The following is a 24,165-nucleotide window of genomic DNA, read 5'->3' on the forward strand; positions in this document are numbered from 1 at the left end:
AAGTACAATTCAAGGAGGTAGCGAGGTAAATCCTGCTTCTTCAAGAAAAATATACCAAAAGCCTCCAAAGCATGTTTCAGATCAGATTCTCAGAACGTACCAATTGAAGCCTAAATCTTAGCATAAAACCATTTAATTCAGATTCCAAGCATAATGTGTCCCAATATTATCTGCATGGTAGCAATTGTACATATATAGTATGAGATTAATTGTTGGATTGGGAAGAGAATAATAACAGTTGTTTAATGGAATTAGGTTTCTTTATTGATCAGAAAGTGGTCATACCCAACTATAAAGATAATCATGTTATAGGCAAATGCTCCTTTCTTTTTCTTATGTCGCATTTTCCCATCCCTAGCTACTAAAATTCTTTCTTTTCTTTTAATTCTTTTTCTTCTGCTGGGATTATCATTTTGGCTTTAGTTAGTTTTCAGTCAGAAATATAAAATTATTATGGGTTTGGCTTTGTATGGACGGGAACCATATAAAATTCCATAAATAAATTGTAAAAAGATGAATTTTTTGGACTCCTATATATATGCAGTCATATATCATTTCACTGGTCAACCAAAAAAAAAGTCATATTATTCCACTAGCTAGCAAGAGATAAGCGATTGCGGCGGGGAAAAAAAATAATTATAATAATAATAATAAAGAAAAAAGAAAAAGAAAAAAAGAAGGTTCATAATTCATTGGGATTATAGGGCCCATTTTCATGACATTTTATTTAATTTTTATCCAGGCATACCCCTACAAACATCAACCTTACCAACAAATGTTAAATAATATTATTCCTTTTTACTTCTGCAGCATCTTTAATAACCATAAAATGTGGGCTTTATATTTTGGCCAAAATTTAATATACTATTTGTGAGTTCTTTACAGTCAGTTTTTAAAAATGTTAAATGTTAGTCTTCTTCTTACTTTCCTAGACCATGTAATTTTTTAGCAACATGGGCTAATTTTTTGGATTGTTTTGGTATCATCAGTTGCTTTTACTACTTCAGTTTAGGTGTGTTGCAAGAAGGGCCCCCAGTGGACCCCAAAGCCCTCTCATTTTTCAAAGCAAAAAAAAAAAAAAAAGAAAAAAAAATCTTTAAATAATATATATTTATATATATGCACACACATTAAAATATGACTTCCATGATATGCGTACGGAAGTTGGAGGAGTTTTGCAAACAGTACATCCATTTCTTTTGTAGAAGAAATAAATAAATAGGTACAAATGGTGCTACCAATGTGGCATAAGAGGAGTGGCGGAAAAGAGGTTGGAGTCAAATTAAACCCTTGTGGTGGTTATGAGTAGCTACTTGATCATCCATGCCAACAAACTCACAGCTCAATCTCTAATTATTACCAGAATTTATAAACAAAGATATATATATATATATATATATAAGAAAAAGAATAAACAAAGTATATGATGTTGGTCAGTCATCCTTTACCTAACAGTAATGTCCAATTAAGTCATGCATCACATATTATATCATCAATCACTTCCCTTAAATTAAGTTTTAGGTACCTCTCCAAAAGGACAGCATGTTGGTCTTCCACTTCTAAATTTTGATTATCAAAATCAACCACTTTAATTGTTTTTCCCAAAAATTAACTAGAAAATACCCTGTAGTTTCCTACCTCCTTTCTCTCTTTTCTCCTTTTGTGAATTTGTCGTTTGGTGATAATACAGGATATATGATGTACATTCTAACCAACTTTAGATGTGTTAATTATGACTATCAATGACATAAAATGTTCCCCACAGGAATCATCATCAAAAGAGAAGGTCAATTTTTGCTTTAATTATTAGATGCTTTGCAAGTGGCTCTCCTTAGTCCTTCTTAATCTTTTGAACATAAATTATGCTTGTTATTGTTAGTAATATATGTAATATTTAATATATGTAATATTCGTATTAAAATTCTGACGCAGGCTTTTACTTTGGCTTTATGGTAACCAATAAGTTATTCGATGAAATCAAAGGCTATGGACTATAGTTCACATTCATTCAGTACAAAGAAAATGAGTATCGGAAATATCCCCACCATTGCAAAGAAATGTGTCATTTTCTAATAAAACGGTCATCTTCAACCTGGTTATTCCATTAAGCCGGCAAAATATTAAGCTGATTTTATATCTTTGAGATAGAGACTAAAAACCAGACCTTCGACAGTTGAATTTCTTGAAACGAAACACGTATCCAGCAGGAAGAACATCTTATTTAGTTTTATTTAAAAGATTGGACTGGAGAAATGGCATACATTTTAAGTTTAAATGTATCTCAAGCAAAAAGAAGAAAGAGACATCAAACCGATTTGTAAAAGGTTATGAATCTTTGATATAATAAGCAGTAATTTCTGACCAAATATGTAAAAGTTTTTAGCCTGTCACATTCTCTTAGGCTTAATTCCCTTGCACGGGACTGATTTGCTTTTGACATTAGTCACAAGTGTATATTATTGAGATTTTGTAGCATACCTTTGTGGCCAAAAGTGCCAAAAATAAAGAAAAGGAAAAAGAAATAATAAAGGTTATATAGCAAATAAATCTAGACCATAACGTGTTTTCCTTCTCAAAGTGGTGCTATGTGAAAATTCCTTATATATGAGATTATATTAAAGGAGTTGAATCCAGAGAAGTAATCCTAATATTTTATGAAGCAATTCAATTTGACTGAGACAGTAGTATTTTTCATAAATCTTGAAATTTCGAGCAAAAAGTCATGGCATTCCATTTGATGTCATAAACAAAAAAAAGCCACAACATTTTCACATCACTCTGTTTTTGCCTTTTAAGCATACTATACATTGATTTGTACACAAGAATTGCCATACCACCCATTTCATGGCAAGCAATCATACTAAAAATTAAAAATTAAAAAAAAAATAGAAAAACAAAAACTCAAAAAGTCTACAACATAACACGAGCTATTTGCATATTATATCTTCTTTCTTCATTCCGCTTTGATTTGATTTCCTCTGCACATCTTAATGTCCTCTCTATATGGTAACCTCCTCCAATACTAACTTCTCTTTCTAAATGACAGCAATAGCTCTCAAACACACTTACATTCACGTGCAATTTGAATCCCATCAAGAACAAAAACTCGAGCTCCAAATTGTTCAAATCGTCCGTCGTTAATCCCCCAACTCTTGCAAAGTAAGAATTTCGATAATTCCTGCATAAACAACAAAAATCCAAATTAATTAAGCAAAATCAGACAAAATGTGTCTTTAAAAAGAACAGAATGTTAAAAAAAAAATTAAAAAAAATAAAAAATAAAAAAAATAAAGAAACTTACATGTCCTCGACATACTTGGAAGCGACCATGATAGTAGTAATGAGAAGCCTATGAACATTTCGAATATTTATCCGAAACGCAGGATTGGTTTGGCAAAACCGATCGATATAGACATAAGCAACCACATAAACCGAAGGCCCTGCTTTAGTGTATCTGAAAATTCTTTCCAAATAGCTCTGAATCGTCATGTCCGGGGTTTCATGGCAATCGAAAATCCGAGTCCTTAAGTCTCTGGACAAATACAATGAGCTACAATTCTTGGCGATCCTCTGGTTTCTGGCCATGCTTCTCTCAATAAGAGAAGCAAGGACATTAACCACTAATGGGGTGTTCGAATCTTCTTGACCGTAAGCATATGAGTACAAATCAGATCGAAGCTTTCTGGGTGAGATCGCTAGGGAAGTGGATGTGGAAGTTGTCATGTTTTCAGCACTGGCAAAGGATAAGAGAGTGAGAAGGAAAATGGGGAGTGAAAGGAAGTTAGGGCTGTAATTAAAGAGGTTAGATGAGGGAAAGGTTTATATAAGGGAGGGAAAGAAATAGTGGGGAGAGAAAGACATTGGTTTTGGGACATTTGGAAGGAGCGTGGAAGTGGGAAGTAAAAGAAATCAGAGTGTAGAGATATGTTTGCCTCCTGCTTGTAAAGACCAAGTACAGACAAACAGCTCATCGTTTTTATTGAATAATAATAAAATTAAATAAAAATAATCTTTATTTAGCTCTCTCTCTCTCTCTCGCCGACAGTGGGGAGAGGAAGGGCAATAAAGGGAATAGTGTGGAAGGAGATGGTGGTTGTTTAAACTTGGACCCATATAGATTGAAGAAACAAGACGACGGCATTTAAAGATTGACCCTTTGGGCCTCGAGATTTGTAAAACATGTACACAATATCCAAATTCCTAAGCGACACTTTGTACTAGTACTGGCTTCTTCTTCTTCATATACTCCTACCAGTAGAAGTAGTAGCTAGGTCTATTCACGTGCAAATGGGGCTTAATTTTGACTTATCACCATCATCATATCCTGGTTTTGCTATTTTCAACCACGTGCAGTCTTTCTTCTTCAGATTCAGTTGTACCACCTGCCTCTGCTACTTCTCCATCTTGCCTACTATTATTCTCTTTCTCTTCAAGTTTCAACTCCTTCGATCATTCCTACTTTCTTTGGTAATTAATATTTACACATCTTCGTTTAAAACCAGATTATGAGTCTAGATTCTGAGGGTTTTTTTTTTTTTTTTTTTTTTTGGGGGGGGGGGGGGGGGGGGGGGGGCAATATATAATCTGTAGCTGTATATATTTATCTACTAAGATTGAATCCCTTGCTTTATTGAGATGATATTTTGATCCCTAACATAATCATGCATATCATCTACACAAAAGATATTCTATAAAAAGAAATATGTACAATTAATCATTTCTTATAAAAATAAGATTATTAATTAAGGCAATGTTCCCGCTAACGAAATATCCACGTCATTTTGAGCCGCTACAAATATTGCTTACAATAATTGAGATTCTGATATTTTTTATTTTAGTTTTTTCTTCCTTTTGGGGGTGAGATATCAGATAGGATATTAGCAACCGACACTTTTAAATTGAGATTTGTGCGATTTTAGCATCGGGAAAAAAAAGCTTGAGAGGTAAAAGAATCCAGATCTACGTTTGACAGTCACACGTTCCTCGAATTGGGCTAATTGTGGGGAAACATCAGATTCACCTGGGGCATGTTCAAAATTGGGCCCAGAAAATACTTCTGGTCAACAAAATCAACATGCTCTTCCATGGATCTGACCCACTATTCTTCTTTCTTTCTTTCTTTCTTTCTTTCTTTCTTTTTTTTAATTAATATTGAAGAATAAAAAAAATACCACCCATCGAATAAAATTATAATCTTTCCATGAAACGCCTTTTTTCTTTTTTTTCTTTTTTTTCTCTGGTAGAAACATGAAATGCTTCCGTGTGTCAAACTTCGTCTCCTGTTTTTGTCCAGTGTCTTAAAATATTTCAATTTTTTTTATTTTTTGTGATTCTCAATTTATATAAATACGGTGTTAAATATATATATATATATATATATACGGCGGAAACAGAAACCAATTATATATATATATATATATGTATACTCGGCAGTTCACTTATACTTGTCATCATTGGAAAAATATATTTTAGCGTCATTACTATAATATTTTTTTAAACTGAAAACAAAAAAAAATATGTAATTTTTTTTTTATACAAATTATCTAATTTAAATCCCTATGATTCGAATTTGTGTTCTTAAGCACAAATAAAAATGTTCAACCATTATAGTTATTCGTTTCGTTCAAAAAAAAAAAAAAAAAGATAGATGTAACTTGAATACATATTTTTAAAAGTGTAGATATAAAAAGTTACAAGCAAAAAATACTGAATATCCATTTAACATAAATATTAAATAGATATTGCAGTTTTCATCCTTCAGAAGATTATTATGAGATTTGGGGAAGGTAGTTGTTAATGCATTTCATCTCGTCCTCTATCAATGTGTAGAAACGAGTTTATGTTAGAATATAATTTTATTTTTTTTCATTTTCTTGCTAACCCAAAAAAAAAAAAAAAGGAGGAGGAACGTGAGTTTTTAATATGGGCTTCAAGCTGGAAGTTTTGGGGCCAACTGAGACAACTATCTTTCAAATTGAGAAAATATCTTCGATATATCCATTTAGATAGCAGCAATGAACTTCTACAACAGCGTTCACCATTAATAAATATGTACACCTCTTCATGGCATATATGTTTACTCAATAAGTTTTTGATAAAAATAAAAGTTTTAGAGAAATGAAAAAAAAAAATCTGAAAATTTCACTTAAACAAAAAAGAAAGGGAAATTTTTTTTTTTTAATTTTTATATTTAGACTTTGTATAATTCCTGATAAAATTGCTAATTCATGTCATTTTCCTTTGCCCGTTGGACTCCACTGAGCTCATAAGCCAATTTATGTCAATTAACATTACCAATTCCACCCAGAAAGATTTGATGATATGAGGTACCAAAAGGAGAATGAGGAACTTTAAACGGATATGAAAACAAATTTATTGTCTTTCTTTTGTGAAAAAAAATTATTGTTTATATAATACGCCAAGGAAAATTAAAAACAATTTATACACCGTATTGGAATAAACATTGTTTTTTACACAATATTGGAATAAACAATATAACATTTTTTTATTCAAAAAATTAGCTCTTTGGTTTATGTACTCTATTTCAAAAAATTTGGAAATATAAAACTGAGATTAAAACAAATTTTGTTTTTTTTCTTTTATCATAGAAATCAGAACTTTTTGGAAGAAAAATCTTTAACAACCAAACCCGTGTGCCCTTATAAAAAACGAAAAGCCTCAAGGAATCTCCCTCATTTGCAACATGGGATACCTTTAAGCCCAAAATCGGCTTCCATACAATTCAATCTATTTGAGCCCACGAAAATGACCATCTTCTTATCCCTCAATAAATGGTCCTAAAAAAGGGTGTTTGGTACGCAGGATAGGTCTAGATTGGACGGATCGGACAGGATAGGTTTGGATCGGACAGGATCGAATAGTACAGTACTGTATTTGGCATAGTTCTAGACTGAATGGTGGACTAGTTGTCCCATGTTTGGTGCAGGATCGGACTGGATTGGACTATTTTGTAATTATAGTTTTTATTTTGTTAAATATGAAAAGATTTAAAATTATATTTATATTTACAAAAAAATTAAATATTATATTTAATTAAAGTTTTATTATTAATCATATTTAATATTTTTTGTATAGATATTTATAATACATTTGTATTTTTTTTTTAACACCCATAACCTACTTAAAATATTGTTTTCAAAACTAATTAAAATAAAATTACTAATCATGAATAACAATTAAATACAAATAAAAAAAAATTGACATAATATTTAATTAAGAACTTGTTGATAGCATAAAAATATCCATCTTCAATTCATACATATAGATATATAAATATATAAATAAATGTCACATGTAGTTGCACTTTTAACAAGTATGGCATCCATATATATATATTGGATTTTATAAGGATAATCTAATTATATAAGAAATAAGTAAATAAACTCATTGATAGTAAGCCAAATAAACAACCTAATACAAAACCATTACCTCACTCGTTGTGAAATTGAGCACGTGTATGTACGGTGGTGGTATTTTGTATTGGATTTGCTTCATTACGATTCCTCATTGTTTGTTCTACAAACTCAACATATGCAATTTCAGCTTCTTCAATTGTATTATAGACTTGATATAAATTATTCGTAAATCCTTGTACTTGTTGATGACATTCAGACCAAGAATTATATATCCCTGGTTGTTTACCTTTAAACACAACATAAACCCTTCTCTTTGCCATTCAATATTCATGCATATAATAATAAATGATAATATAATATAATAATATTATTAAACAAACCAAATCAATATAGTGCATGTTAATATTCTAAAACATAACACATAATAATAAAATTATCTGTACATGCATAATTAGAAACCAACATCCAATACGTTACAATATATGTCCATAAGTTTCAATTCCAATTGTTCATTGTTGTCATTCTCTCATACATATCCATAAATATATAATCCACAACAATACTAATTTAGTTATCCAAAAATCCACAAGCAAATTCAATCTTCTGCGCATCGGTTTTAATAATCTTGAAAACCTCAACGTTCGATAGATCCGATCTCATTGCCTTAGAGATTTTGAGATTGTCAGTAATAGGGAATCCTAACCTGTCAAGCTACATAGCTAAGTATTGTGGATAGTTGATATCAGACTTCTCCAACTTGTCTAACTGTGTAGCCAATTTATCAATAAACTTATCTGCTACATTGTTTAACCCGCTAACGATGTCAACATCTTTCGATTTAGCTTTCCTCTTACCTCTTAATTGGGATTGTGTGGGCAGTTGACTATTTGTTTGATTCATAGACATTGGAGAACACACATCATCAAATTGGTCATTGTCAGGCTCCATATTTATATCATTAACTAAATCAATTGAAGTTTGTGCTCCATGTCCTGTTGCTCGATCCTTCCCAAAATTATTAGCAAGCCTCTCATATCAACTTTTTGCACTTGGATTACTCTAAAATAAAAAAGCCATCATTTAGTAAAAACAATATAGATTTAAGATAAGAAGCACAAAATTCAATAAAAGTATTTTTCCTAACAAATTCAAAACCTGCACATATGCTTTCCAAGCATCGTCACTGTCAACCTCCACACATTTAAAAGTGTCATTCCATCCAAATCCACTTTTGTTCAGCATGTCGTCTATGATACCATAGTGCTTCTTCCACTTTTTCAGCTTCGATTCAATATGTGGAGTTGCTCGCAATCCCGAGTTAGGACACATTTCAGCCAGTTGCCGCTCATCATATTAAGTGTACCAGGTTTAAATGCTCCCGTGTCACAACGTTACCCACTAGCTACAGCTTCATCTAAAAGAACCAGCAAAGCTTCTTCCTCACCTCTACTCCATACGCCTAGATTCACCCCCCTATTATCGTTACTGCTACCTCCAGCTTCCATTGCTATTCAAGTAAACATTTCATGATTCTAACATTATCAAAACAAGATGCAAAAAAAAATAACAATAAATCTCAAATGTTGCACTTAATATAATATAAGTTTGTCTTAATACATATTATCCAAAAGATTTAACAAACATTATTAAATAAGCAATTAGAGCATAATTTTTTACATAACCATCAACTAGTAATCATGATGACCTCTCCACTCACCAAATATTAGCTTAGCTAACTCATCTCTCCAATTCGTCCATTGATCCGAGGAAGCAATTGATCCTATAATGTCCTCCTCTTCATTAATGTCCACATTTTCCATCCTATCATATTCAACTTCTCCAAGACCAAGTGTCATTTCTCTTCTAATCAGATTATGTATCAGACAACATGCAGTAATGGTTTTGATTTGTGTTGCAATTGGGTAGAAAGATGGACTTCTTAAAATTGCCCATCGCATTTTAAGAACCTCAAAGCATCTTTCTATGATATTCCTAGCTGATGCATGCTTCATGTTGAAATACTCTTGATGATTTATGGGTGCACAACCATCTCTCCATTCGAAAAGGTGATATCTTGTTCCCCTATATGATGCAAGAAATCCTTCACCGTTGGTGTAACCAGCATCCACTAAGTAATAACAACCTAACACAGAAAAATATCTCTTATTAGTTTATGCAATGTTAATCCACTTGATAAAATAATTAAGGATTGGTCTTATCGGTTGGTACTTTTAATTCATTTGGCCTATTTATTGCATCTCGAAGTACTTTGGAATCTGAAGCGGAGCCTTCCCAACCCGGTAATATAAATATGAATTCCATATTCGGGTTACATACACCTAAGGCATTTGTTGCTATCTCACCCTTTCGTGTTCGATATCTTAGCTTATCGATTTCAGGTACTTTCACCATAATATAAGTTCCATCTAATGCTCCCAAACAATTCTACGACATAAACAATTTTACTAACGTCAGATAATGCTACAAGTCATCTAACTACAAAATTAATAACCAAACTAGTCCACAAATGTACCTTAAATATTTTCCATCTATCATCCGAGCAATTATCCGACACAGGTTCAGGATACCTCAACAAAATGGAATGTAAGCGCAACACCCCATTCAATACTGAATTGAAATATCTACTAATTGTCTCTCCTGATCTATAGAATCGACTGATAATTGTATGGTTTTTTATATGATGAGCAATTATGTGCAAAAATATGCACACTTGCTCTTCCAATGTAACAGTACCATCTCTTTTTACATATCCATCCTGCCGTAATAACCGACATAAAATAACAAATGTTCTCCTATCCATCCTCAATTGACTAATATAAGTTACATCATTGTCCAACAAACTATTTATAAAAGATGTACGCAATTCGGTATTTCTAGTTATTCTATTCCTAACACCTCTCTCATTTCTCCTTTGCCATGCTACATACATGTACATAAAGAAGATAAACATAAAGCCCCAACAAAAAGATTGAATTACAACTAATTTTCTTCCATCCATCTCTACAAAAAGAAAAAAAAAACAAATAAAAAAAATTATAAGAAACACAATAAATTGAGCTGCTATTGCCAATACAATTGAATATACACAGCAAACAAAAATCTTCCATAAATAATAGATTTATATATTAGCATTCATAATAAACATTATATATATTTGGAAGGTCAAAGTTAAAGGTGGATTTAATTGTTTTTTTAAACTCTTCAAACTCAATATATATATATATATATATATATCATCAAAATTTTTTTATTATTATTAATGATGGAGCCGAATGAATAATTGTATCCTTAAAATATATTAGTTATGGATTTTTTGGTCATGGATTTAAAACCAGCACATATACTGTGATTAATTTTTTCATGAATATTTTTTGGTCTCATGTAAAGAATATTTTTATGTTACAAATGATTATATCATAAATCAATGTATTTGTGTTTCTCTCTTCTTTCCTTTCTCCGTCTTCAAAAACGTGCATTTACTTCAAAATGTGAAACGGTATTGTGAAACATTTATTACCCCAAAATATTTGCATCTGGTACCAGAATTACATAATAATCTACTTTAGGTAATGAAATGTTTAAAAAGCATAGTTCTTTTTTTGAGTCTTTTTAGTTCAAATCATCCCATAACATAAACAAAAATAAATCAATAAATTGTTAAGTAACATAATTTGTAGTTGATGCATTATTCACCCTCAACATTTGGTCTCTTCAAAATCTTATAGGACTCATCTCAAACATCAAAGGAAAGATGACAACATTTTCGTAATCATCATTAACTAAAAAAAAAAATATATATATATATATATATATATCAAAACTAAATAAAAAAAATCATTTTCTCGGATGTCAATAATCTTCTAATTGAACAAAGAAATCACATATATTATGGCTTTATAGATGGACAGCCACATTAACAGAATTATATAACTAGAATGTATATATATATATTATAATTATCCAACTAAAACATTATGATTTTATATAAAGTCAAAATATAATATGAAAAACTCAACATTAATGTTAACACTCAGACCATAATATGATAAAGCAAAAGATCAAACATTAATAATTAGAAGAATATATATATATATATATATATATTTTGGCAATAGTTTCTAGTTTAAATTCCCAAACTCTTAGTATGATTATAAATATTAGTAATTACTCTTTTAGTATGGCTTAATGACAAAACGCACTTGGATAGACCAAGTCCATGGGATAAGAAAAATGGTGTTTCCAATTTCTCATTACAGGGATAGTTATTATCATCCCTCACAACAAGCCTACAAAATTCTCAACTATCTGGTACCTGATAAAAATTCCACAATGACATCATAACAACAACCCCGAAATTAGTCTAGCCCTACCAAAATCAGAACTTCAACCCCCCCCCCCCCCCCCCCAAAAAAAAAAAAAAACCTGCAAGCCCATCTAAGCTGCAATTCATATATATGCATCTAAATAATGAAAGCATAAATAATCAAACTAAGGTGCAAGCATGACAACCAGAAGAAGCTAAAAAGTATAGATGGTATGGTGGCTCTGTAGCATATATTCCAAAACAGCTTATGATCAGTTATTTATTGTGTCATTTAGATCGAAGAATATCAAACTTTCTACATGGTCTGTACATATATTGTGGTGGTGAAGAATAGCTATGTTAAAGGGCAAAGAAAATTGAGTAAAAACTATGTTAAAGGGCAAATGCTTTTGATATTATGCTTTAAATTCCCAAACTGAAGGAAGATTATTATCCACCAATCACCATCTATATGCAAAACTTTTGAAAATTGTTGAGGAAATATTAATCATACGATGATACTGGGACAAAAAAAAAAATTGGTTTTTTAAAAGGGATGAAATAAGAGTACAAGTTCAATAAGACAAAGGATGAAAACTTTGATAAAAGAATAGCAGCTAAACAAAGTCTCTTCTGGGAAGCAAGATAAGGCAAGTGCCGTCCCATATGATATTAAAACGTGCTAAACATCTTTTCCATTTTCACCATTTTCTCTGCTTTTTTTTTTTTTTTTTTTTGTGGTCTGTTTCTTCATATAAGTGCTACTAAAAACAAAAAACCAGTATCTAGTTGCAATGTACCTAAGTTTTGGCATATTCTGATGATTGCAAGGGGAATCAAAACAACCGAGCAACATATTTCTATGTAGTTCAAACTAACAGTATATAAGCTTTTTTTTTATTTGAACAAAAACTAAACAACTCTCATAAATATGACTAATTTATTAAAGAAGAAGAGGCAACATATTACAACCGAGCAACATATTTCTATGTAGTTCAAACTAACAATATATAAGCTTTTTTTTATTTGAACAAAAACTAAACAAGTCTCATACATACGGGTAATTTTCCACATTCCATCATATACACAACAACCGCAAGAAACACCTAAAACAAAAACCACCAGAAATGCCTAATGGCAAAACTTGACAATCTTTACCGTTCAAATTCGTAGAAGAGCACTGTAGACGTAGGTAGATCCCAATTTTAAGCCTTTTTCTCACAAATCCAAGCCCTAATTTTGCAAATCTTTGGCCTAATTGGTGCAGAATGGAAGCCTTAAAATGTTGTGAACCAAATCCCTAAACAAATCAAACGGAGAAGAAGAAGCAGAGGAAAACGAAGAAGAAGCAGAGATTAAATCAACGAAGAAGAAGAAGAAGTAAACTAACCAGATCAAAGATGAAGAACACAAAAATGAACAGAGCAAAGAAGAAGACTCACCGAGGGTTTCAAACCGAAAAGAAGCGGCCAATGATCCGGCGAGATCTTGAACAGAGGCGGTGAACGGTCTGGCAGAAGCAACTTTGTGTGAGAGGACGAGAGGTTATTCACGAGAGGGCAGGACAAAAGTGACCCAGGTGTTTTGGTGGGTCAACTTTGTCCCCTTCGAAGTAGATAAATTGGTTAACGGGATAAGTGTGTCCCGTCCTCCATTTTGCTTCCCAAACACCAGATTGGGACTATAACCTATCCGGTCCTGGCCAGTTCCATGTAACAAACACCCCCAAAATGTATTTTCCATCACTACTCAATGTGGTCCCACCTTTACCCCATTTTATTTATATATTTATTATTATTATTTATTTTCCTTATTTACTTCCATTGTAATACTCTCATAGCTATAAGTAAGCCCAATATTTGAAATTATAAGAACATTATTGTCTTGCTACTATATATATTCTCATTGTAATTTGACAATTGACATAATTATTTTAATACAAAAGCTTATCACAAAATGAACAATCATATTATATATCGAAATTATATGGTAGTTCTGATGATTAGAAGCACCAACATTCCAATTTAAGAAAAACTAGATTCGAATATCATCAGCAAACAAAAAAAAAAAAAAAAGATCATATTATATATCAATCATCATGATGAGTGATAATAATTTTTTGTCCAACAGGGGGGAAATATTTTTTTTAAGTAATGTCAAATTATACTGCGGTTATTATTACCACATAAAAGCCAATGTCTAAAGTCAGGCGTGCGTGCAGTTGGATGAAATAGTTGCATCGGGGAAAAAAAAAAAGAAAAAGAAAAAAGAAAAAGGAAAAACCATTTTGAAGTCCCTGCCCCAAAAATTCTACCAAACATAACTAAATATAAAAAATTTTAAAAAAATTATATATATATATATATATATATATCTAAATAAATAAAATAAAAATAAAAATAAAAAAAAAGCCTGTGCCCAAAAAGGTTGTAATTAAATGACAACAACTAGTCAATCATGAAATGTCAATTGCTCTAAGATTTTGTTGATCACAATCATGATCGTGCTCTTATGCAGGTGCACAGATATTAACTTTCGTGATCATTGATAGATTTAAAAAAAAAAAAAAAGTATATTTTGTTTCTGTTCTCTTCTACGTTTAAAGTAATATAGTTATACATATGTATGTGTATATAAATATATATTTCCTGTGTTTGTTTGTCATGAAAGTGCTGTCAGCGATGAGATGAGTGTGACGAGTCGAATGGCTTTTCATAGATAAAGTCAATCATTGAGATCGACATGTTCACTATACATGTAGATTGGCTTTTAATAAGTGCCCAAAATTGATAAACACTGAAAACAATTAAACAATCCGATATATATTCCAAGCAATAATCAAATTTTGATACACTTTTTTTTTTTTTTTAAATTTTCAAAAGTATTACCGAATAAAACTATTGTGCTAGACAGTCCATTCACTCGGATTTTATCTTTAAAACAATTTTTTTCTTTTTCTTTTTTTCTTTTTTTTGTTTCCTTTAATTTGTCGAATATTTTCAACTTTCCACACAATTAGTACTATCAAAGTGAGTAGTGGTGGCACAATTGTGACGTAAACGTTTCTTTATTACACTACATTCTGATGTATAACATATAATACTTATCCTCACCACTCCCATGCTTGTTGCAAAAAAAAGTGCAGCTCTTTTCTCCTTTCTTTTTGCACTTGCTTCCAACTAAAAATTGAAAAAAGAAAAAGTAATGCCTCATCTCCTACTTTTCCCTTTTTTATTTTAGTTAGGTATCGCACCTGCCCTACATGACTTTAGTATATACAGATATGTAGTCTTCTTTACTTTTTACCATCCTTCTTTTGTCTGTATGTCAATGCAAACTATAGTAATTAAAGGTTTAATGAACTCTCCATTTAATTATTAGCAGCATTGGCTCGTTGATTAATTCATATTATATATATATATATATAACATACTCGACTGTAAAAGTGAAAATATACCTGGCAATTCGGGTTGGTGGGTCGTGTTCGTGTCAACCTGTTTAATAATCGTGTCAAAAATGCCTAACCCGAACACGACCCATTTATTAATCGTGTCAGGTACCTAAAACACTAACCTGACCTGTTTATAAACAGGTCAACACGACACGACCCGTTTAACACGATTATTTTAACGGATCATGTTGACCTATTAACCCGTTAACCTTAAATTGACCTATTAACCCGAAAACTAACCTATTAACCCGTTAACTCGAAAATTAACCTATTAATCCGAAAATTTTTTTATTTTTTTTTTATTTTTATGTTTTTGTTTTATTAAAGATGTATTTTTTGTTTTTAAAAAATTAGTAATAGAAAATTATTTTTAAAAATTTTTAATTTATAATATTTTTTAGTTATTAAATATTATATTATTGATAAAATATTAATTTAAAATTAAATTTAAATGGGTTGTAATAGGTATATAATCGTATCGGGTTGAAACTGACACGTTTAATAAATGGGTCATAACGGGTCAATTTCGAGTTAAACAGGTCAACCCGAAAATGACACGATTAATAATCGTGTTAAACGGGTTGATCCGATTATGATCCGAACCCATTTATAATAAACCCAAACCCATTTATTCCGTGTCGTTTTCGAATCGTGTCGCCGTGTCATGATCCAAATTGGCACGTCTAAGTGAAAAACACAAAAAAGTAGGTGTTGGCCATTTTGCAACAGTAGTGATTTCAATTGTCTAGTCGAGACCAAATTATTAAACAATAGGGCTATATAATTATTTATTTTTCCAAATGATGCCAAAGGACACGATTTCCCGGGAGCCAAAAAACCTAGATTTTCAACATATTTATTATTAGATAATGCGTGTGGTGATCTCATTGTCCAAGCGTATTCTTTTCTCTCCAATCATTTACGATTCTTATCTCCTATATTTTATTAATTTATATATCATAAATTAAAGAAAATGTATAGGGAAGGGAAAAAAAAAGAAAAAAGAAAAAAAGAAAGAAAATCACACAAGTGGCTCCCATCATATTCACATCAAATCCAAACTCAAAGTTGATTTATCCTTCAACTACTTGCGATGTTTGATGGAACTCAGGTCCCCTCGAATGCAAAATCTATCACATTCAATGAAGAAAAGTTGAAACTCAATTATTTATGTTAATAACCGTGCATCAGTAATATTACTAGTAGCAAATTAATATCAGGTCTCTCGTAGTTCTATAGCTTTAGAATATAAATATAGTGAGAGAGAGAGAGAGAGAGAGAGAGAGAGGGAGCCAAACCTAATTTATATAAAGTACATATCTCTTTTTAAGTGAATATATATAGATATGCTTTATCTTATTTCTTCTCACCTTTTAGGTAGATGGAACACAAGTCTGTGTATATGCAGAGTTAGGACAAGAACTAATTGATTTTTCATTTGTATTTTCTCTATCTTCTCTCTTTTTCTTTCATATGAAATTATATGTGCTTGCATTCCATCCCCCAGTGATTAATTGATATTTGATCTAAAAAGTTAACATATAAAAGTTAATGCAAATTGTAACAATAATGGTCCAATTTACAAACTCTATAGAAGATGTGATAATAAGCCAAATAACAAATTATCTAAAGATTTTTCCAATTTAGTTTGATTTCTTATAATTAAACAACTTAAGAAAATTTGGCTCGAACGAACATCGATCAATCTAGTTAGGTAAGACAGAGTATATGTATAATTACCAATTGCATTTATTAATGCATGCCTAAAATGGGATTAGAAATCAATCATCAAGGCATTTCTCGCCAAAGAACCCCGTGAAGAAGGAAGTGTTAGCCACTTCATTTATATATAGGAGTAATAATTCCTTGCATTCAGAGAAAAGGGGGGGGAAAAAACAGGGACTACTTTTGTAAAAGACAATTTCACCAAAAAAAAAAAAAGGTTAAAGAATAATGTGTCTAAGAGTTCGCATAAAGGTCAAAGTCATTCATGATACAGTATTTATTAGTGATAATTGAATATATTTATATGTAAATAGGAGTGGGAAGCTTTTGACAAATATATGTGGTCAGTGCTTAATTCAAGTTGACGGGTAAGCAACCAATCATATATATGTTCCCCTTTTTGTTGGCTCAGCATGTTGGATGTTACCCTTTTGTCACTCACTGTCATCACCCTTCATATACTTCTTGTAATTTACATTTTATATATCTTTTATTATTTTCTTATATAGCAGACCAAAACTACCATATTCACCCAAAAAAAAAAAAAAAAAAAAAAAAAAACTACCACATAAACTGTTACCTCAGTCTGCATATCTGATCTCTCTGTGTTAACAGAAGTATTTCCAAGAAATAAAACAAAAAAAAAAAAAAAAAGGGAAACGTGGTTATGCGTTGTTTTCTTTTAATGAAACAATTCACATATACGTATGTGTTTATACTTGATCGATCAAGGAAAATTGCTTCTCAAATCCTCAACCATATCGATACTTTTAGCTAGGTCTTTACTTTAATAAATCAAGCCAATATGCAACATATAAGACGCTGATCAAATTCATTATTCGAACCAATTAAATTTATAAAGACAACATGAATCCTTATTTTCCCCCAAATAAATCAAATTCATCAAATTAGGTACGTGTGACAGCTGACCCTGCTTATTTTATTTTTGAACAAAAATTTAAAATTAAAAAATTAAAAAGAAAAAAGAAAAAAAAGACTGTTGACTCTACAGAAGGTATTAACAATCTATATGTGGATTCGCTTATAGAATAAGGGTCAGGTGCAACTCTTTATACATATGGATATATATACATACATATATATATATATATATATAATAATAATCCACACCCATAAAAATATAATACATGAAAGAAAAAATTATGGGAATTCTTCCGAACTAATTATAATATATACATGTAACAAAACTAATTAACGTGCCATATGATAACATATTTGATTTTTCCCTTTTGTTTTAGTTTTTTTCTACTAAATTATGTATAGTTTGTTTATTTTGGTTATTTATTAATGATAGTTGGACATTAAAAGATGAAAAGAAATATAAACACCAAATGAAACACAATTTAAAATTGTGCTATATAGCTTTGACTTTTTTTCTTTTTTTTCATTCTTTTACATTTGTAGTTAATCAATATATCTAATATACTCCAAATTATTTTTAACACTAACAAACAATGAAAATAAACAAATTAAATATAATTTAATAAAAAAATACTAAAACAAAATACAAAAATCAAATACGTTAACAAACATAACCTAAATAATTAATTGGAAACTTAAAATTGTACACATGAATGTATCAACATCGACCTCATCCATAAAATAATTAACATTGGTTCGCTTCTTCGAGCTAAAAGCTCATTAATTATATTCCCCCACCAAAACTACCATTCACATCCACGTTCTCATGGATTTCACATCTCATGCTGCTATGTATTCTAGCTTCCTTACCACAATACATGCCCGAGAATAGGAATATCTATGACCAATCTTTAGCATTTTATATGCAAATGGACCTAGTTCAATACTCGATTAGCTCTTGGAACTTGAAGCTGGAGGGACTTGATGAAGCTGCTGATACATTGCAGCCATCCTACTATAAGCATCCATGGTCATGGGCTGCATATCAAATATTTACCATGCATCAAATAAAAATATATTTATTTTCTATAGCCATATATACTTAACATTAGAGAGTTTGAATCATAATTTTATAAATACATATGTATACAAGTTTTTGACGCGTTTTATACTAAAATTATATATATATATATATATATATAAAGCTACCTGTGATTGGCATGCAAGGAATGCAGACATGGGGTCAGGAGGAATTACTGGTGCCACAGTGCCTTGAAGCCGGTCACTGGGGCCATCCCATGAAGTAGTCATAGGCATGAATGCTGCAGCTGCAGGATGAAGAACCGGAGAGATGCCGGCGGGGATGTTTGTCCTGCCAATTGAGTTCATGTCCATGCCCATACCCATTCCCATGCCCATGCCCATCCCCATCCCCATCCCCATAGGATTCATCATGGACATCTGAAGTTGTTGTTGCACGGCCATTGGCATCATCACAGCCGGCATGTTAATTCTACTCATCATTTGTACTTGAGCTTGCAGTTGTTTAAGGTATTCGATTACTTCATCCAGCATTGAAGCTTTATCCGTCTGTAATATAATATTAATTCAAAGAAAAAAAAAATGCAGATGAGATATTACTTGGGTGCGTGAAAGAAAAGAAAAATGAAGCCTCAGCATTTATTTTTTTCTCTTTTATTTTCTATTGTTAACTCTTTTGCATATCAAAATCTTGCCAGCTTTGACCGGATACAGACAGTAGAATTTAATATGATACAGAATAAGTACGAACATACAGATTTTAGAAGAAAACACTATGGGTTTTTAGGCCCTACCATGTTGAAGGGATTTATGGGGAAGCAGGCGATTGTCTCCGCACCTAGCAAAACTCTCATTGTTCACCCAAAATATCAAAAAAAAAAAAAAAAAAAAACCTTTCTTGTCAAATTGACCCCTACAACCTAGCTATCAAATATGGATTTGTGTGGAGTATATCATTTGCTTCATTAATCCCAAATATGAACACCAAATATTTTGTTTCTTAAAATAAAAAATAAAAAAAATAAATAATAAAAAAAAGAAAAAGACACCGAATATTTTAGAAAAAGAAAAAGAAAAAAAAAAAAAAAAGGTTTGGACCACACATCCGACTGTTGTCTGCTAATGAGTTAAATCATTCAGACTTTCTTTGGAATCTTATAAGACGTCAAATCAGGGCTCCCTATGTATATAGGTGAATACCAAATGGTTTCCTCTCTCTATATATATGGATCAATAACAAATGGTTTTCAATCCACTTATTTATTTATGTTTGGTATCTAAAAACTACAACAAGCAAACAATTAAGCTAATTAATGATCATCAACCAGAACCAAATAGTGCGGCAATCGATATTCTTCCTGGCTTTCTATTTGTTATCAAATGTTACAAGGATAAGATTTCAAAAAGTTGAAGTGGGCTTTGAGAGCCAATCATTGATTAGTATTTCTACAGATACGGTCCATATTCAAGCAATCTGCAAGGGAAAGGTCGTAGGTGTAAACAAAAGTAACTAGTTTGCCGGTGTTCTTGTCTTTCTACACTATATATATATATATATATATATATATATGTGTTGTAAGGATATTGTCTTTCTATTTTTGTTTCTCTTTGAAATATATATATGTGGTAATTTTACAAGTATGGAAAGACTAATTATTGAGAATATGAAATAAAGTATTAAAGAACACATCTTCACTACTATGTGCTTCTTCTAAATGTACAAATTAGAGCCACCGATTTATCAAATATTAAAAGAGTAAAATTTAAATCGTAAGAGGGGGAAAAAAAAATAAAGAACTATATAGGAGGCTAGGATTTCTTGGGCCAAAATAAGAAAGAACATAAAAAGCACAAGTACAATATTTTTACAAATGAAAAAGGTAGTATATAAAAAGACTACAGAAGGAAAATTCCAATTCATACCTTGCTGGAATTTGGTACTAACTTCTGCAATGTTTTCATCCTTTGATTGATCTTGTCTCTCCTTTTCTATGAAAATAGAAAGAAAAAAATTATCAAAACACTAACAATAAAGATAATAATAAAAATAAATAAATAAAAACAGCATGAATTATTAACAGTTTCGCTGTTAATAATTATTTGCAGTATGATTAATTAATTTTCTCCCCCTTTGCAAAACTTTAGAAAGTCAAAAAGTTAATATCAAGAACCATAGTTTATTATTAAATATTTTATATTTTACTGTTTATAATATATTCTTTTACTATATTAATTAGTGTTTAGCCTTGAGAATATTATACTTCCAGTAAGTTTTTTTTTTTTTTTTTTTTTTTCCTGAAGGAAAAAGAATAACTTATCCGAACCAATCATTTGTTCATCATCTATCATTTTTTCCCCCTTTTTAATGTTCTCTCTTAATTATTTCACTCATTCAATACCATTCCCACGTATCATTTCTCAATTTTTATGTGGCTACTCCTCAGGGAATTATTAGACAGTATTCTTAAAAATAAATGAGAGGGGGAGAGAGAGAGTAGTACTCGTTCAGATTGATTATGTATCGCAGCAGCCCTACTCCTTTTAGTGGAAGCTGAGGATTTTCCAGTCCCTTTCTTTTTGTCCTCTTCATCACCTGCCTCCCTCTATACAATATTAACCAATAAATAAATAAATAACAACAAACCAAATAATTAAGCATCCGGCCAAAATAATATTATATAGTTAACGAATAAAATAATATATATATATATATTAAAAAGCGGTTCAAATAAATTAAATGACGACTTTGGATCTCCTCCTTGACAAGGAGATATTCATTAGATTAAAGATTGTTTGGTATAGTTTTACTTTTAGGAAGCGTTTTTGGCAAACAAAAATACAGTTAGTGAAGAATAACTTTTGAAAAAACAAAATAAAAGCAAAAGTTATGTCAAACGGTCTAAGCTAAAATATAAGAGAGCTTAATTTACCGGTGCTATGCTATGGCAAACGGAGTGGTGGTCATCAGCGGTGGTTGCCTTTGTACAAGGCACGCCGGAGCTGGTGTTTTCCGGCGATCCATGTGAAGTAGAAGTGAAATCCACACCCACATCTCTCTCACAGGTATCCACCGTATCCCTCCCAAAGGTACCGCTCACACTGATACTCACACTTGGATCAGTCCGGCTACTCCACTCGGGCGCCACGGCCACACGCGCCACCCTAGCGCGTTTCTCCGGAATGACTGCATTCTCATCCTGGGTGGCGGCGCCACCACGTGACCTAACACCAGTGGAGGACCCCACCACGCACGTGCCAAGTCCTCCCGGCCCGGTGTCGATAGTGGCGGCAGCAGCATGATCGACGCTGTTGTTTTTGTTGTTGTTGTTGTTATTGTTGTTGGTTCCTTTGGCGCAAGGGACCATAGCGTCGGCTGCAGCACCAGCAGCGGCAGCGGCACGATATTGGTCAAACCAAGGGACTAGTTCGTCAGTAGCGGCGCCGCCGCCAGTGTCGTGGAAAGGGGGCTTTGGGAGGGGCAATCTGGTGGCCTGATTGACTATGGCCTCGAGGGTGCCACCGGGGGGTGGCTTCTCCCAGCTGTACTTGGAAGCCGAAGAGTTGGTTGTCACCGTCGACAAATGTTTGACGGGCACTCGCGGTGGACCTAAGCCGTGCATAGCTATCTGCCCGTTTTCCCATGTTAGCTCTGCTACCTCGTAGTCCAACCTGCAATCAAATTAAATCCTCTTGCGACCTTAACAAACACTAGTTTTTGATTTATTTGATTATATATATATATATATATATTATATACAGAGAGAGAGAGAGAGAGAGAGAGAATATATTGGAAAAACTAGTGCGAGATAATTTAATTACATTGGAACATCTGGAGCTGTAGTGGAATTGGATTGGGAACGGAAAGAGAGCCTAGCTGCTGCTGAGGGACTATGATCATCCACATCCCAACTTGGAACGCACTGGCTCATTTTCAGAATGAAGCTCTTGAGTCTGACTTGGTATTGGTGTGGAATATGAAGAAAAAAATGGTGGAAGACGTACTATCTTCTTGTTCTACAATCACACTTTTATTTGTTTCTGCACGCTACACATATATGTAAAATTATTTGGAGAGAGAGAGAGAGAGAGAGAGAGTATATAAAAATATATATATATATATAAAAATATATAGATATGTGAAAGAGAAGAGAAGAAAATAAGATGGAGAGTGGGGTAGTAATCATTTTTTATGTCCTATTATATAGTCTATGTGTACAGAGGAAAAAATTGCGTCCCTCCTCCTACAGGACCTATAGACTTTATAGTTCAGATAAGAATGAAAATATTGGATATTTGAAAAGAGATTCTACACTACCATTAAGTGGCTATGACAAAGAATAAGTATCTATACAAGTTATAAAATAATGCTCAGTGAGCATCAATGCAGAGCATGTTAGTACAATATGAATATCTCTGGTTTTTGTACAATTAATATATCCAATCTTGATGATATTTGGTAATGTTATTCAAGATCAAGGACGCATATATATATATATATATATTTCCCCAAAAAAAATGTTGATATATATATATATATATGTATAACTCATTCTATAACTCACCATAAACGACCAAAAATGCAAGATATTAGGTCTCCTCCAGCCCAGACCAGACACTTACTATATATATATATATATATATAGATAGATAGATACTTCTATAAATTAATATAAAACAATAATTTTTATATATATGGATATGGTATATGAACTATGAAGCAGTATTTTTATTTTATTTTTTTGGAACGTAGACATTTAAAATATAAAATGGAAACGTGAAAGCCGAAATTTATGTGGCGGACAGAGAGAGAAGCTGGGACTCAAGAAGAGAAAGCAGTGAATGCATTTAATAATATCAGAGTAAGTTGTGGCGTGGGATCAACCATCATAAAGTTTTTTATTTTTTATTTTATTCATTAATTTTCGGTGATGAAAATTGAAAGCTTGAAAAAAAGAGTTAATAATTGGATATGGGACCCTTTCCCGAGAGATTGCTCGCTATAAGGGCTCGATTGAGTGCACTGCCTTAAGACTGCGTGTGGGGAACTTAAATACTGGACTCTGGTGGCTGACGTGGGCGCTATATGCGTGTAGTGTTATCATGTTAGATAGCAGGTATCCACACCACACGTCATTGCCACGCGCTCCCTTCACAGTTAGTCAAATATATGCTCTACTTTTGTTTGACTGCATTTCCTCCTTTGAAGTGAAATATTAATAAAAAATAAATTAAAAAAAAAAAAAAAACTTATGAGAGATATACAAACAAATTCTCTTGTAAAGTATTCATAACATTCCCAGGTTAGAGGCTTAACGCTGTTTAATCATGCACTATTTTTTTTTCTTCTTAATTTTAATATTAAAATA

At 31.9% G+C, this 24,165-nt stretch overlaps 2 protein-coding genes across 2 annotated transcripts; both read right to left on the bottom strand.

Annotated features, from left to right (window-relative positions):
* Positions 1-2,706: 2,706 nt before the first annotated feature.
* Positions 2,707-3,941, bottom strand: LOC107424218 (cyclin-U2-1). Its single transcript, XM_016033956.4, has 2 exons — positions 3,302-3,941; positions 2,707-3,178 (listed from the first exon to the last, which is right to left on the bottom strand). The coding sequence occupies exons 1-2, from the start codon at positions 3,721-3,723 to the stop codon at positions 2,911-2,913; spliced, it is 690 nt and encodes a 229-aa protein (XP_015889442.3). The 5' UTR covers positions 3,724-3,941; the 3' UTR covers positions 2,707-2,910.
* Positions 3,942-18,419: 14,478 nt separating this feature from the next.
* LOC107424194 (transcription factor UNE10) lies at positions 18,420-22,911 on the bottom strand. Its single transcript, XM_048480003.2, has 6 exons — positions 22,619-22,911; positions 21,730-22,468; positions 21,301-21,402; positions 20,723-20,788; positions 18,968-19,348; positions 18,420-18,796 (listed from the first exon to the last, which is right to left on the bottom strand). Exons 1-6 carry the CDS (start codon positions 22,726-22,728, stop codon positions 18,710-18,712), a joined length of 1,485 nt encoding a protein of 494 aa, XP_048335960.1. The 5' UTR covers positions 22,729-22,911; the 3' UTR covers positions 18,420-18,709.
* Positions 22,912-24,165: the final 1,254 nt, after the last annotated feature.

This window comes from Ziziphus jujuba, chromosome 7, assembly GCF_031755915.1.
Source record: "Ziziphus jujuba cultivar Dongzao chromosome 7, ASM3175591v1".
Taxonomy (NCBI): domain Eukaryota; kingdom Viridiplantae; phylum Streptophyta; class Magnoliopsida; order Rosales; family Rhamnaceae; genus Ziziphus; species Ziziphus jujuba.